The 13876-nt window shown below is 45.5% G+C and overlaps 1 protein-coding gene across 1 annotated transcript in view; it reads right to left on the reverse strand.

Moving 5' to 3' along the window:
* Positions 1 to 13876, reverse strand: part of FANK1 (fibronectin type III and ankyrin repeat domains 1) — a 98790-nt gene that overhangs the window by 20727 nt on the left and 64187 nt on the right. Inside the window, exon 5 of the mRNA XM_039237949.1 lies at positions 4381 to 4555. Within this exon, the coding sequence (XP_039093880.1) occupies positions 4381 to 4555 (175 nt within the window). The remainder of the gene's footprint in view (positions 1 to 4380; positions 4556 to 13876) is intronic.

The raw sequence follows: 13876 nt of genomic DNA on the forward strand, positions 1-13876 counted from the left end.
CAAAATAAATAAATTTGGAAGGGAGGAAGGGAGGAGGAGAGAAAGCAAGAGAGAGAGAGAGAAAGCAAGAAAGAGGGAGAAAGAGAAAGAAAGAGAAAGAAAAGACTAAACACCTAAGGACTCCGTTGCCAGACTTGCCATTTCTCTCTATGCACCTCTCACTCCACCCCCCAGTTCCAATCCAGCCTCCTGCTGGGGACTCTGAAGTTCACTTCCATAGCCCTGACTCTCCCCCAGCCCAGTGCTCCCCAGCTGCTCCTCGACGTCTCCCCTGCACCTCCAGCCGGTGTCCCAACTGAGCTCTGCTCCTCCCCCAGGCTTCCCATCTTTGTTACTCGAGTCGTTCGGGCCCACACCCTCGGTGCCACCAGCAGAAGACAAGGATTATTGTCCCCAAGTATTTGAAGCCTTCCCAAGGGTTCTGTACCTCTGTCCTGTTGACCTCAGATGCCGCCATAGGATTGGATTTGGTTTGAGCAACGAAGTAGAAGCGGGACTGAAATGTGTCATTCTGGATGGAAGCTTCAAGAAAGCATGCCCTGCCCTCTGCCCACTGCCACAGTGACTGGCAACATGCAGGCAGAGGCTGCTCTGTCAGCCCAGGTGGATGTGGAAGACAGACACCGTGGAAGGGAGCCATGGGCAACCCAATGGAGATTCCGCGCGGGGACAGAAACCTTTGTCCTAAAGTGTGGAGGTTCTGAGGTTTAATGCCGCAGGGCTCTCCTGTCCGGGAGGTGCAGATACAGGTCTAGCCTCTTTGAAGCTCCTCCTTCCCTCACATGTTGTATCTGAGCCACGAGCAGTCTTCAAGTCTGTCTTCAAAACCATCCTAAATTCAACTTCTCCTCACACTCTGTTCTGTCATCTTCCACCTCAATTATTTGCAAAAGCACCTGCCTTCCTGAAGGCTGTTCTCACCTCAGCAGCCAGAGTGATGGTCAGAAAGCACCTGTCAGGCTGTGCCCTCTTCACATCAGTGGTCTCCACTGGCTTTCCCATCTCTTGGGGTAAAAGCCACGGCTCTGTCCAGCCCACAGAGCCTGGTGACTACCTCCCATCATCTCGCCAACCTCATGCCGTGTGGCCCTTCTCCTCACTCGCTCCGCTCCTCAGTGTTCCTGGAACTTACCAGGCACAGGTCCATCTCACTTGCTATTTCTTTTGCCTGGAGTGTTCTTTCAGATCCTCACAAGGCTCCAGAGATCCGTCCCCTCTTTACCCAGATGTTACCATCACAGGGAATCCTTTACCTCTGCTCCAAACCCCCAACTTTTCCTATGCTCTTTCTCCTTGCACTTATCACCATCTGACTCTGTATTTTCACTTATGTCTCTTATTGTTTTTCTCATCGTGAGGGACGAAATTGCGTCTGTTCATTCAGTGTGCATCCCCAGCGTCCAGAATGGTGTCTGGCACACAGGAGATACTCATTAATACGTGCTGATTAAATGAATGAAATGCATGGTCATTGTGAATGAATGGTTCATAAACGAAATGCACAGGTATCATAGGAATGTAGAGGGGTCGGCATATTCAAAGGACAGTAAACCGCGCTCACGGACGATTCATGCTCAGAAACAAGAGACAACAAGAAAAGCAGGTTGGCGGAGAACTGTGAGGGCATCCCACGCTCGTCTGAAGAGCTTAACCTTCCAGAAATGGGGACTCGCAGAAGGGAATTTGTAAAAAGGAAGATTAACAAGAAAGTTACCGAAGCAAGACAGAAGGGAAGGATAGAGGCCCGAAAAGGGGCAGGAGGCCAATCCCGTCAGCAAGTGCACTAGACGGTCCTAGGACCTGGAGAGACGGCCAGGAATGATCTAGAAGATGGAGCTGGCATCCTCGTCGGGGGAAATGCCACAGTGTCACCAAGGGAAGCAAAGGAGGCGTTTGCAAACGGAAAACTCACAAAACTGGGTACCTGGCTGTGAGGACAGCCCAAGCCAAAGAGGACACCAGGACCAGTGGCCGTGAACGGGAACAGAAACCGACAAGTCAGAAAGAAGTTCTTAAATCCATCATTCCGAGGTCAGATATTCTACACCGCGTTTTCAAAGTACGGCATTGCCAGGCTTAAGGATACCTAGAGAAAGTATAATGAAGCAGAAGAGATCACGATTAACACAGTCTAAGTCTGCCACCTAGTGTCAAGCTTTCACATCAATTCTCCCAGGGAAGGCAAGCATTTCAGGCGGCTCTTGGGGGTGGCGGGTGGAAGACCTCCCTGTGCACTCCGCGATGTCAGGACCATGGCCAGGTGAATCCCGCAGCCAGACAGCCCTCTGGGGAACAGACATCTCCGCCTAGAGGCCAGGGTGCATGGCTGCAGTCTCTCCAGGCGAGGTTCACTACCGGGCCACCCCGCAAAGGAGACAGACAAGTGGAGGCACATGCAGTAGAGCCCCACCTAAGGTGCCCAAGTGCAAGTGCAGCCAGCGTGTGTGAGGGAAATGGGGGAGGGGGGTAATCAGGTCTTTTCCCTTCTCCTTACAAATAACTTCTAATATCAGAATTCATGCTTTTAGGGTTGCCTGGGTGGCTCAGTCGGTTAAGCTAACTTCAGCTCAGGTCATGATCTCATGGTTGAGGAGTTAGAACCCCGTGTCGGGCACTGTGCTGGCACCTCAGAGCCTGGAGCCTGCTTTGGATTCTGTGTCTCCCTCTCTCTCTGACCCTCCACCACTCGCACTCTGTATGTATCTCTCTCAAAAATAAACATTAAAAAAAAATTCATGCTTTTAGATGGAAACTACCTAATAGAGAAGAACATACAACATGACATAATTCAAATAACATTTTCAAGTAGTCAGGCAAGGAATTACTTTCAGATTAACTGCATTTCAGATAAATGTGTTTAGGGTTTGTTTTGGGGGATTTTTTTGGTTGGTTCTGGAGGGGAGGCTTTATTTTTGTTTTTGTTTTAGATACAAAGAATTATTCATTAAATCTCAGGGCCATCATCCCTCAGGGAACAGTGGAAGGCTCTGTGAATACCCTCACACGATCACAATGCCACCTCGAGGAAAGGCTAGCGACACGCTGGAGCAATTCTGTCCCTCGACCAGGCCCATGCCAGCATCCGGGCTGTGAGCCAGCACTGCGGTTTCCCATAACGTTAGAACTGGGGGAAATGGGCAGAAACAGGCAAAAGCTTCACAAGATCTTTCTGTATTATTGCTTACAACCAGATACGAAATCTACAATGATCTCAAAATTAATTTCAGTTCAGACCTTATTTGTATCTCATGTTTGGTATACCTAAAACAGTCATTTTGCAAATGGCAAAGCTGTCAAAGGGAAGAAGTAAGAGTTGAAATGCAGAGTAAGAAAAAAAGAACTTGATTGCCCCGAGTGATGCTCATTTATTAATTCGTGTGACAAATGCTTAGAGTGCCCACTGTGTGTCAAGGCTCCAGTGCCTGGAAGCTGGGGACAGGGTATTAGGCAGACAGAAGTCTTTCCAGCCTCTTGTGCAGTTTCAATGCTGGTGGGGAGACGAAGTGGACATGCCAGTGGGACAAAGGCAGCAGAGCCAAATGTCATGAGACACAGGAGCTAAAGTCCTGACAGAGGGGATGCCTGGGCGAAAGGGGCGCCACTTCGGATGACCTTGGTGGAAGGGACATTTGACCTGATGTTTGTGTAGTGTGAAGAAATCAGCTGTATGAAAACAGAAGGAAACGCCTTCAAAGAAAGGTTAACGAGCAAGGCCCTGACCTGAGAATGAACATGGCCTGGAAAGAGCTAGCAAAGCACAGCTGTGGGACCGGAGGTCCTAAGACATTCCAGGGTAGACCTGGGGGCCCAGCCCCCATCTCCAAACACAACAGCCTGACGGAACCTCCCCTAATCTCAGATTCTCTTGATTCTGTCTCCACATTTCAGAGGTTTAAAATATACCATTAGAATATTACACAAGCCGAAGAAGCTCTCAAAGGTATAGGTTTAATTTCAAAGTTACTGCTAATGCAGATCTTCCAAAAAATTGTAATTCACAAAAAAGTGTGTATGCAGATAGTGCTGATTCATTCTTTTCTTTCATTTCAAAACAAGTCCTTTTAAAATAGGAGTAGAATCAAGCCTGTCCTTTTTTTAAAATTAACTTTTATTTTTTCTTTGAGAAAGTGAGCATGCGCAAGCAGGGGAGGGGCAGAGAGAAGGAGACAAAGGATCCAAAACAGACTCTGTGCTGACAGCAGAGAACCTGACACGGGGCTCGAATTCACGAACCGTGAGATCATGACCTGAGCTGAAGTCAGACGCCTAGCCAACGGAGCCACCCAGGCTCCAAATGAGGCCTTTTAGAAAAATGACAGAAACCATTCCAGCACATCAGGAAATCACGGCAAATGTTAAGCAATTCAACACTGCACCTACGTATAAATGATACCGTAAGTGTGCATTTTGGGGTCTTCTTCCTCAATCGAGAACCTGAACCACTGCTCTTGAGGTCCCTGCCGTTTTGCTTTGTTTTCTGGATCCCAGTATAATTCGATGCTGTGATGAGTCACTCTGCCCACAACAGGTGGGTGAGGCTTTGAGGAAGTGATTTCTAAAAAAAGAAGGACACAGAATTTCAGGACTCCATTTCTGGGAGGACCAGAGGTCCATTGAGTGCATTATAGCCACTCAGAGATCAGACTGTTTTCCTACGCATCAGGCACATGTGTAAGGAACCCTCCCACACCCCGTACCGCCCCCCGCACCCCCCAACCCTTCCGCCACTGCTTGAAGAACATCTGAAAAGCAAGTGAAAAAATTCAGGTGATGTCAGTGAGCTACCCCACACTTGAACGAGTAGATCGCACCATACCCATCAACACCATATGTCATTTATGGACCTTTCCAAAATAATGGTTAACATCCCAGACTAGTTAGGTTGCTTTTAAGCTAATGAAACTCCATATGCTGCTATAATCCTTCAGTGAAACGGCTGGTAAACAGAGCCAACAGAAAAATATACCTGGTCCAAATATATGTACACAGATGGCAAAGGGCTGGGATCTATTCTGTACGAACAGCTCTTACAGACTAATCAAGGGGGAAACCCAATGGCTAAGAACTAACCAGGTAAAAGATGAGCAGTGCACAAAAAATGTCAGACAAACAGCATCATGTCCAGACATTCATATTCCCTACCGGCCACAGAAATTGAGGACAATGGTGTATAACTTTGTATTGAGTCAGACACCCAAGAAGCGATATCAAAACCACTGGAGGTGATGGTGCAGGGAGGGGACACTCTCATACACTGGTGGTCAGGAAATATGAATTCCAGTCTTTTTAGGAAGCAATATGGCAGCATGTATTAAAACTTAAAAGCTATATAAGGCTTCTCTCCAGCCATCCCATGCCTGTAGAAATCAGAGCACAGAGGGATACCTATTCAAGGACAAAAAGTGCTACATACAGCTGTCAGCAATTTATGGTGGGGGAGGAGGGAGGGAGGGAGAGGAGCCATTAGTAAGGGAACAGTCAAATAAACGACGTGCATGTCCACAGCATGGAACGTTATGTGGCCTTTCCAAAAGGAGTTAGTTCTATGCTAGATGACTTGAAAGGATTTCCAGAAGGTATTACTGAACGAGAAGTCAAGGGCAGAGAAAACTACAGACTATCCCCTCACTAAGAAAGCGGACAAGGGGCTCAGCACCTACAAGGCTGGTCAGCATTCGGTCGTTGTGTTTCATGTTAGTTTCACGCACTCAGGGAGATTTTCAAGTTCTCTGGGGGTAGGGTCCACGTCTTACACTTCTAAAACCTCTCCCTATCCTCCAGGACCTTTCCGGCCTCAAAAGTAACACTGATTTAGTACACTTGTTATTCAGTAAGAAAGGGTCTTGTGCTTCCCTTAAGCGGGGCCTCAGGTGGCTGACCCCTCCGCAGCCCCGGGGTGTCTCCTGCAGCGTGGCCCTCCTTGAGGAAGGCACGGCTGCCCTGGTCCAGGCCAGGACGACAACCACCACTGTCCCTTACTCCCCCAAGATACACTAGGGGGCAGCCTGCAAGCTCAGTTTTCTCAGCTTCATTTTCCTAATATTTATCCAAAGCATGGCATGGTGGGATTGGATCAACCTGGCTTCAAATTCATGCTCTGCAATGGTCAAATATACCCAATGTGTTCTGTGATAACTAAATAACATAGTAAGTAGCTAAACAGGGGTGCCTGGGGGGCTCAGTCAGTTAAGCGTCCAACTATGGCTCAGGTCATGATCTCACGGTTCGGGAGTTCGAACCCCACATCGGGCTCGCTGGTGTCAGTGCAGAGCCCACTTCAGAGCCTCTGTTCCCCCTTCCTCTTCCCCTCCCCCATTTGCTCTCTCTCAAAAATAGACATTTTTTAAAAGAGAAATGGCTACATAAATTACGGTGTACTTCATACAATGAAATCCTACACAGCACCTAAAAGGAGCTAATTCTACATGTGACACACATAAATCTCAGTGAGTGGAAAACACACATTTAAAGGATATACTACATTCTACCGCTTAGGTAAGTGTTTAGAACACAACACTAGATATTATTTATGAATACACACATATGCATGAGAGTTAAATACATGGATGAGAAGAAAGCATACCACCCGGGTAGAGTTATCTCTAAGCTGGGAAAGGGACAGAGATGTAATGGGGAGGGACACTTACCTCTCTATTTGTGGGGTTTCAGTTCTTTAAGAATTTAAGACACATTTGGCAAAAACTTGCATTTTAAACCAGTATGGCATATGGGAGTGTACAATTTTCAATGAGCTGGGAATATTTCAAATATTAAGAGTTATAAAAACGGTAAACCATAATCTTACAGGGTTCTTGGTTTTCTTAGAGAAACCTATATCAGTGTCCTACATGCTGGCTAATATTTGGGTGGAAAGGAGCACATACGCATCCTCCACCTCCCAGCCACCAGCCCTTTGGTAATAGGATCTCATTTAATCCCAGCAATGCCACCTGGCATATCCTGAAGACTCACACCTGATATTAAGACACCACTGTTGAGCAACTCTTTTTTTTCTTTCCAGAACCCTCTAAAACCATCCAAAGACCAGGACTGATAGACTGGTATAGAGAACCCCCAACATAAGTAGAAGCCAAATAATACTTCTACTCCAAAGATGCTTGGCTTAGAATCCCAGTAAACATCAAGATAGGCAAGGAACTAAATTAATGCCAGAGTTTGAAATGGAAAACTCAAATGGCTCACCATGAATTGTGATAGGAAGAATAAAAAGATAATAATCCCAGTTATGCCAGCATTTCTCACATGTTGCTCTTACGAATCAATGACACAGGCAAATAACCAGAGACCTCTGTCTGTGAGCTTAGTGCTGGCCTCAGATGGTCCTACCTCTATCCCTGAACTTGGCCCCAGTGCCGCCAGACCTGGTAACAGGCCCCCATCCAGCTGCAGCCTCAGCATGGGCAGGACCCTCCCCCCTTTCACCCACCCTCCCCTCCATCTGGCGAACCAGGAAAGGTGTAGCGTTTGGGAAAGTTGATTTGCTAACCACCCCACTGCCCTGCCCCGTTTTTTTTTTTTTTTTTCTTTTTAAGGAGTGATCAGACTTCACTGCCCACATACAAATGCACAGCCGCGGTAGTGGCCACTGGCTATCATGGAGACACGAGTTTGCACCGCGATTGTTCCCCAGAACACGTAACATTTGTGCACTGACCCATCAGGATATTCTAAGTCTTCTTTACTTAACAGCAAAACTTTCCACGATGCAAATCTCAGCCTGAGTAAGAGACGCTTTGGGTAGAAAGCGATGAATGCCAAACAGAACTCGGATGCTCAAGACACGAATGAGTGTTCTCAGCAGAGAAGACCCGAGGATTTTCAGGCAACCAAAAATAAACGGTGGATGAGACCAAACCCACTTTGGTTTTTGAACAACCTACAGTCATTTGACAAGCGTGTTTTAATCCCCACAACACTATATATACTATATATGCATATTACGACATTATACATACTATATACATATATTACATTATACTATCATGTTAATATATACACTTATGTATTTATACATACATGTTAACATACATACATAATTTGTATTTTCTGATTGATAAAAATTCTGGTATTTTTGTCACAACCCGCTAATATACATACTTTACAATGTTGGCTTTAGGATCCTAAAAGACGTATGTGAACATGTCACTAGCCCAAGTGCAAACATCAGCATGCAGCGGGAACAGAGGCCTGGGTCAACACTGAGCCTCTGTGCAAAGGGACAGAAATGGCAAATGACGGACCTACTGGCTGGGAGAAGAACGGCAAAAATTATGCAGCACTCATTCTGTGGCAGGCACTCTCGTAGACGCTTTCCACTGATCTGTCCAACCTTCGCTACAACTACATATGGTACAAGGATTTTTTTATTCCCATTATAAAGTATCCGAGACACAGAGAGGTTAACGAACTTGCCCGACGTCACACAGTAGTAACTGCCAGAACCAGGCAGTCTGGCTCAGGAGTCCCTAACCTTTTTTATTTTTTTTTATTTTTATTTTTTTTAAGTTTCTTATTTACTCGGAGAGACAGAGAGAGTACAAGTGGGGGAGGGGCAGAGAGAGAAAGAATCCCAAGCAGGATTGGTGCTGTCGGTGCAGAGCCTGATGCAAGGCTTGAACTCACAAATGTTGAGGTCATGACCTGAGCCAAAATCAAGAGGCTGCTTAATTGACTGAGCCACCCAGGTGTCCCAGGAGTCCCTAACTTTTAACCCTATATGGTATGCCTCCTAAGAGCAGAGACATAAAGTATAGAGCTGGGTGAATAATCTATTAGTTAGAGCTACAGATTTCTTCAAACCATTCTTTCATTTTTATTTTAACTCCAGGGTAATTAACATAAAGTATTCTATTAGTTTCAGGTGAATGGTGTAATGGCTCAACAATTCCAGAGATTACTTGGTGCTCATCAAGAGAAGCATGCTCTCCACCCCCTTCCCCTCTGATAACCACCATCTTGTTCTTTCTAGTTAAGAGTTTATTTTGGGGGCGCCTGGGTAGCTCAGTCAGTTAGCTTCTGACTCAAGTTCAAGCCCCGCATTGGGCTCCGTGCTGACAGTGCACAGCCTGCTCGGGATTCTCTCTCTGCCCCTCTATCTCTATCTCAAAATAAATTAACTTTTTTTTTTTTTAAAGTGTTTTTTGGTCAAATCATTCTTTTTAAATAAGGTTTAACTTGGGAACCAACTGGAACCCCCAGGAAATTTAAAAATGAGCATGAAAAGTTGACAACAAAAGGGGAGACGCTCATTGTTTAAATGAAGTGCAGGGAGGCTGCACGTGGGAGAGAGAAGTGAGGCCAAGTCCCTCAGCAGCGGGGTCAGGAACTCGGTCCACGAGGAAGAACATGGTCTGAGGAGAGAGCACAGGACCAGAACTGGGGACCAAGGAGACACAGAGGTTTGACTGCTGTCCACCTGGACGTGTGGGAAGGAAGCCAGCCAGGTGCCTCTTCACGTCCAGCATGAAATGTGGGGTTGGGGCAGTAACAGGTGCAGAGAAAGTTCTAGAACGTGGGTTACATAATGAGTGAGAATACCCCTATATACCCACTCACACCAGGGCAGGGTACACACATTGTACTGGAAAAATATGCTAACCCGAGTTTACCACCAATATATGAACAAGTTCCTCTATTCTCAAATTTTGTCACCCCTGCGCTTTATAGGGAAGCTAGCACCATAAGGGGATGGGGGGGATCTGGGGCTACAGGCCCGGCTCGCTCTCCTCCAGGACTAACCCAGCGGCTGGAGGACAAGTAATACATCTTTCTTAAGGGGATTAAAATCAACATTTTTTATAAACTCAAAAGCTCACCTTTTTGCTGTTTACTTAACCAGGATGTTCATATCCACATTTGTATTTCTCTTCTATCATAAGAAACGCTATTTGGTGGGGCATCTAAGCGGCTCAGTGGGTTAAGCGTCTGACTTCGGCTCAGGTCATGATCTTGCAGTTCGTGGGTTCAAGCCTCGCTTTGGGCTCTGTGCTGACAGCTCAGAGCCTGGAGCCGGTTTCAGATTCTGTGTCTCCCTCTCTCTGCCCCTCCCCTGCTCGCTCTCTCTCTCTCTCTCTCTGTCTCTCAGAAATAAATAAAACCTTTAAAAAAAATTTTTTTAAAGAAATGCCACTTGGGGAATTGTTCTTTATAAACTTTGTAAAATGAACACACACGCATTAATAGACACAAGTTAGAGGCTACTTTTTTTATTATTTTAATTCCAGTGTAGAGTTGGGATACAGTATTAGATGCTATTTTTTATACAGAACTTTTGGGACACTCTTTTTCCTGGGGCCCCTGGGCGGCTCAGTCGGTTAAGCGTCCAAATCTTGGTTTCAGCTCAGGTCATGATCTCACAGTTTGTGAGTTCGAGCCTTGCATTAGGTTCTGTGCTGACAGCATACAGCATGGTTGGGATTCTGTCTCTGCCTCTCCCCTGCTTGCACTCTCCTTATCAAAATAAATAAGCCTTAAAAAAAACTTTTTCCTGAGTATGAGTATCAGATCTTTTAGAAGGTGTTTTTGATTGTTTAAGTCTGATAACCAGTGTCAAACATACTTCTAATTTTTTTTAATGTTTATTCATTTTTGAGAGTGAGAGTGAGAGAGAGAGAAAAAGAGATAGAGAGAGGCGGGGGGAGACACAGAATCCGAAGCAGGCTCCGGGCTCTGAGCTGTCAGCACAGAGCCCAAAGCGAGGCTCGAACCCACAAACCGTGAGATCATGACCTGAGCTGAAGTCGGACGCTTAACCAACTGAGCCACCCAGGCGCCCGCCAGTGTCAAAATTTAACCAATTGCATAATCTCATGTCACAAGCTCAGGCTTAAAATGTAACTTTCCTAAAAGGATACCAACAAAAAAGGGAAGAAAACAAACCCTACCTTAATTTTTCAAATTCCCTTCAACAGCTGATAGGTTCTTTCCAGCGCGGCAAGCTTCTCTTACCTGAGAAGTTTTCCAGCAGGAAACAGGCTGGTGGCTGCCAGCGGTCACGGGGTGGGGGAGGAGAGGGGAGGAGAGGGGAGGAGAGGTACACGCCTGGGAATAAGTCATGGGAATATAACGCCCCGCAGTGCGACCCCGGGAAGCAATACTGCGCTTCATATTTCCAAGTTGTTCAGAGTAGATCTTAAAAGTCCTCATCCTGGGGGGGTGGGGGGATGATCTGTAACTATGTGTGGGGACCGATGCTAACTAGACTCACTGTGAGGATCGCAAATATCGAATCAGTCTGTTGTACACCTGAAACTCCTGGTTTCAGGTTTCAGGTCAATTACACCTCGACAAGACCCCAAACAACAAAAAAAAGTTTTCCAAAATATGAAAAAGGGAAAAACAAGGCAGACTGCAAAAGGGCAATCATATGAGGATTTAGATATGAGTTGTGTATCATAAACGCTCTTTGAAAGAAAGTTCTTATGCAAATCTGACAAATAAAACAATTTTATGCCCCTCTTGCCGTTTGTCAAGTAATAAATAATATGAACATAAAATACAGAGGCCTTCATATGCTGTCACCATTCAGTCCCTGTGGTTACAAAGATGGTATAAAATACGGCTCTCAAGAAATCCATTTTAAAAAGCTATCATTTACAAATTATAGGCTTTAACACAGAATACTGTAAAGTTTCAGTAAACTGCTGTACAATATTAGGCCTTCGGATCCTAATTTTTTTTTTTAATATGGGTGGTAATAATGTAATTCATCTCGGGGTGCCTGGGTGGCTCAGTCAGTTGAGCGTCTGACTTCAGCTCAGGTCATGATCTCGCGGTTCATGGGTTCTATCCCCACATTGGGCTCTGTGCTGACAGCTCAGAGCCTGGATCCTGCTTCGGATTCTGTGTCTCCCTCACTCTCTGCCCCTCCGCTGCTCACACTCAGTCTTTCTCCCTCTTGAAAATAAACATTAAAAAAATGTTTCTTAAATAATGTAACACAACAGAAATGTGCCAGCCCTATAAAAAGAGACTCAAAAGATGAATCAGTAAAAACATCACATTACCTGGTATGCTAACGATAGGCACATGACAGTATTTTAAAAGCTACAGAGGGGGGCACCTGGGTGGTTCAGTCGACCAAGTGTCTAACTTTGGCTCAGGTCACGGTCTCATGGCTCACGAGTTGGAGCCCTGTGTCCGGCTCTCTGCTGCCAGCGTGGAGCCCACTTCAGATTCTCTCTCTGCCCCTCCCCCAGCTCGTGCTCACACTCTCTCTCAAAAATGAATGAACGTTAAAATAAATAAATAAAAGGCTACAGAGAAAACTAGTGACCACAGTCCATACTGGAATTGGCAAATTGTGATTCATGTGACAGAAAGCGGAAAATGCTGGAGAAAGCAGAGAGCAGTATATTCGCTGTAAATGTAGAATACCACAGAAGCAGAAGGGTCATTTCCCTGTCCTTCCAAAGACACCTGCAAATTTACAAGGTCAAATTTCGTGGACAAGGGACATCTGCAGCCTGGCCTCCAGGGGCAGGCGGTTTGTAATGAAGGTGACAGCACACTGAGGGGGACCCTATATAAAGAACAGTGGAGGCTGTCACCCCAAAGCAATGCATCATGGCTCGACCATATAGTTACAGCAACCATAAATCAAAACCATATTCCAGGGGCGCCTGGGTGGCTTAGTTGGTTGAGCGTCCGACTTTCGCTTAGGTCATGATCTCGCGGTTCGTGGGTTCGAGCCCCGCGTCGGGCTCTGTGCTGACTGCCAGCTCAGAGCCTGGAGCCTATTTCGGAGTCTGTGACTCCCTCTCTCTCTGACCCTCCCTTGCTCACGCTGTCTCTCTCTCTCTCTCTCTCTCCTAGAAATAAATAAAAAATATTTAAAAATAAAATAAAGATTCCATTTACCAGAATGTTACTAATTAGGACTTTTCCTTAAAGGAGTCCCTGCCCCCTGACCATACACTTACTTGAAGAGAAAGAGGCCACTGACAAAAAAAGAGAAACTCATGCCACTTGGATTTTAATNTCTCTCTCTCTCTCTCTCCTAGAAATAAATAAAACATTAAAAAAAAAAAACCATATTCCAAATCAATACAACAAGGAGATCATAATCATTTCTACACCCTGGATTTTAGAAGTTTAAAAAAACACTTGCCATGAATTCATACCAAAGAAGGGACTTTCAATTCCTTCTTTGTATCACAAAGTATCACAATGGCCACATAGAGAGGACTTTCTCCTTTAACTTAAAAATGAAATGCGACAGCCCAAATGAGCTTAGTTCCACAAAACTATCATATTGCGTTCATAAAATGGAATCCTAAAAACCCTACTGGATGAAAATTGGGTAGGGTCCCCTCCCTACAGAAAGAAAAAAAAAAAAAAGAACATCTCAAGGCAACCTGGCTTTACATGTACGTGACACATCCCTCACAACCTTGTAACATGAGACCCCTGAATCAGAATGTTTGTGTGTTACCATATGTGGGAGACAAGGAAGTAAAAATATATATAAAAAACCACGCCATGTGGTGTTCGGGGCTCAGTTATTTGGGTACGAACCCCACGGAGCGGTGCCGGCAAGAATATAGTTGCTTCCTGGAAAGAAAAGCCTCGGTGTCACGACCCTCTGTGTGAGAATCCTGCTACCAAAGGACCAAGGACAGAAGTACAGAAACTTTAAAAATTATAACCACCAAATACAGTTATGAAAATGTTCAAAAAGTTACTACTAACAAAAAAAAGGAATGTTAGAAAAGCAAAAAACAGATCCACGGATACAGAGAACAATTCAGTGGGCGGGGGTGGGGGCGGTAAGGGGTTGATGGACAGAGTGCTTGAAGGGGAAAGACAGATCCAGGCTTCCAGTTATGGAACGAACAAGTCCCAGGGGTAAAAGGCA

The sequence above is a fragment of the Hyaena hyaena genome, unplaced genomic scaffold, assembly GCF_003009895.1.
Source record: "Hyaena hyaena isolate Hyena2069 unplaced genomic scaffold, ASM300989v1 scaffold_129, whole genome shotgun sequence".
NCBI lineage: Eukaryota > Metazoa > Chordata > Mammalia > Carnivora > Hyaenidae > Hyaena > Hyaena hyaena.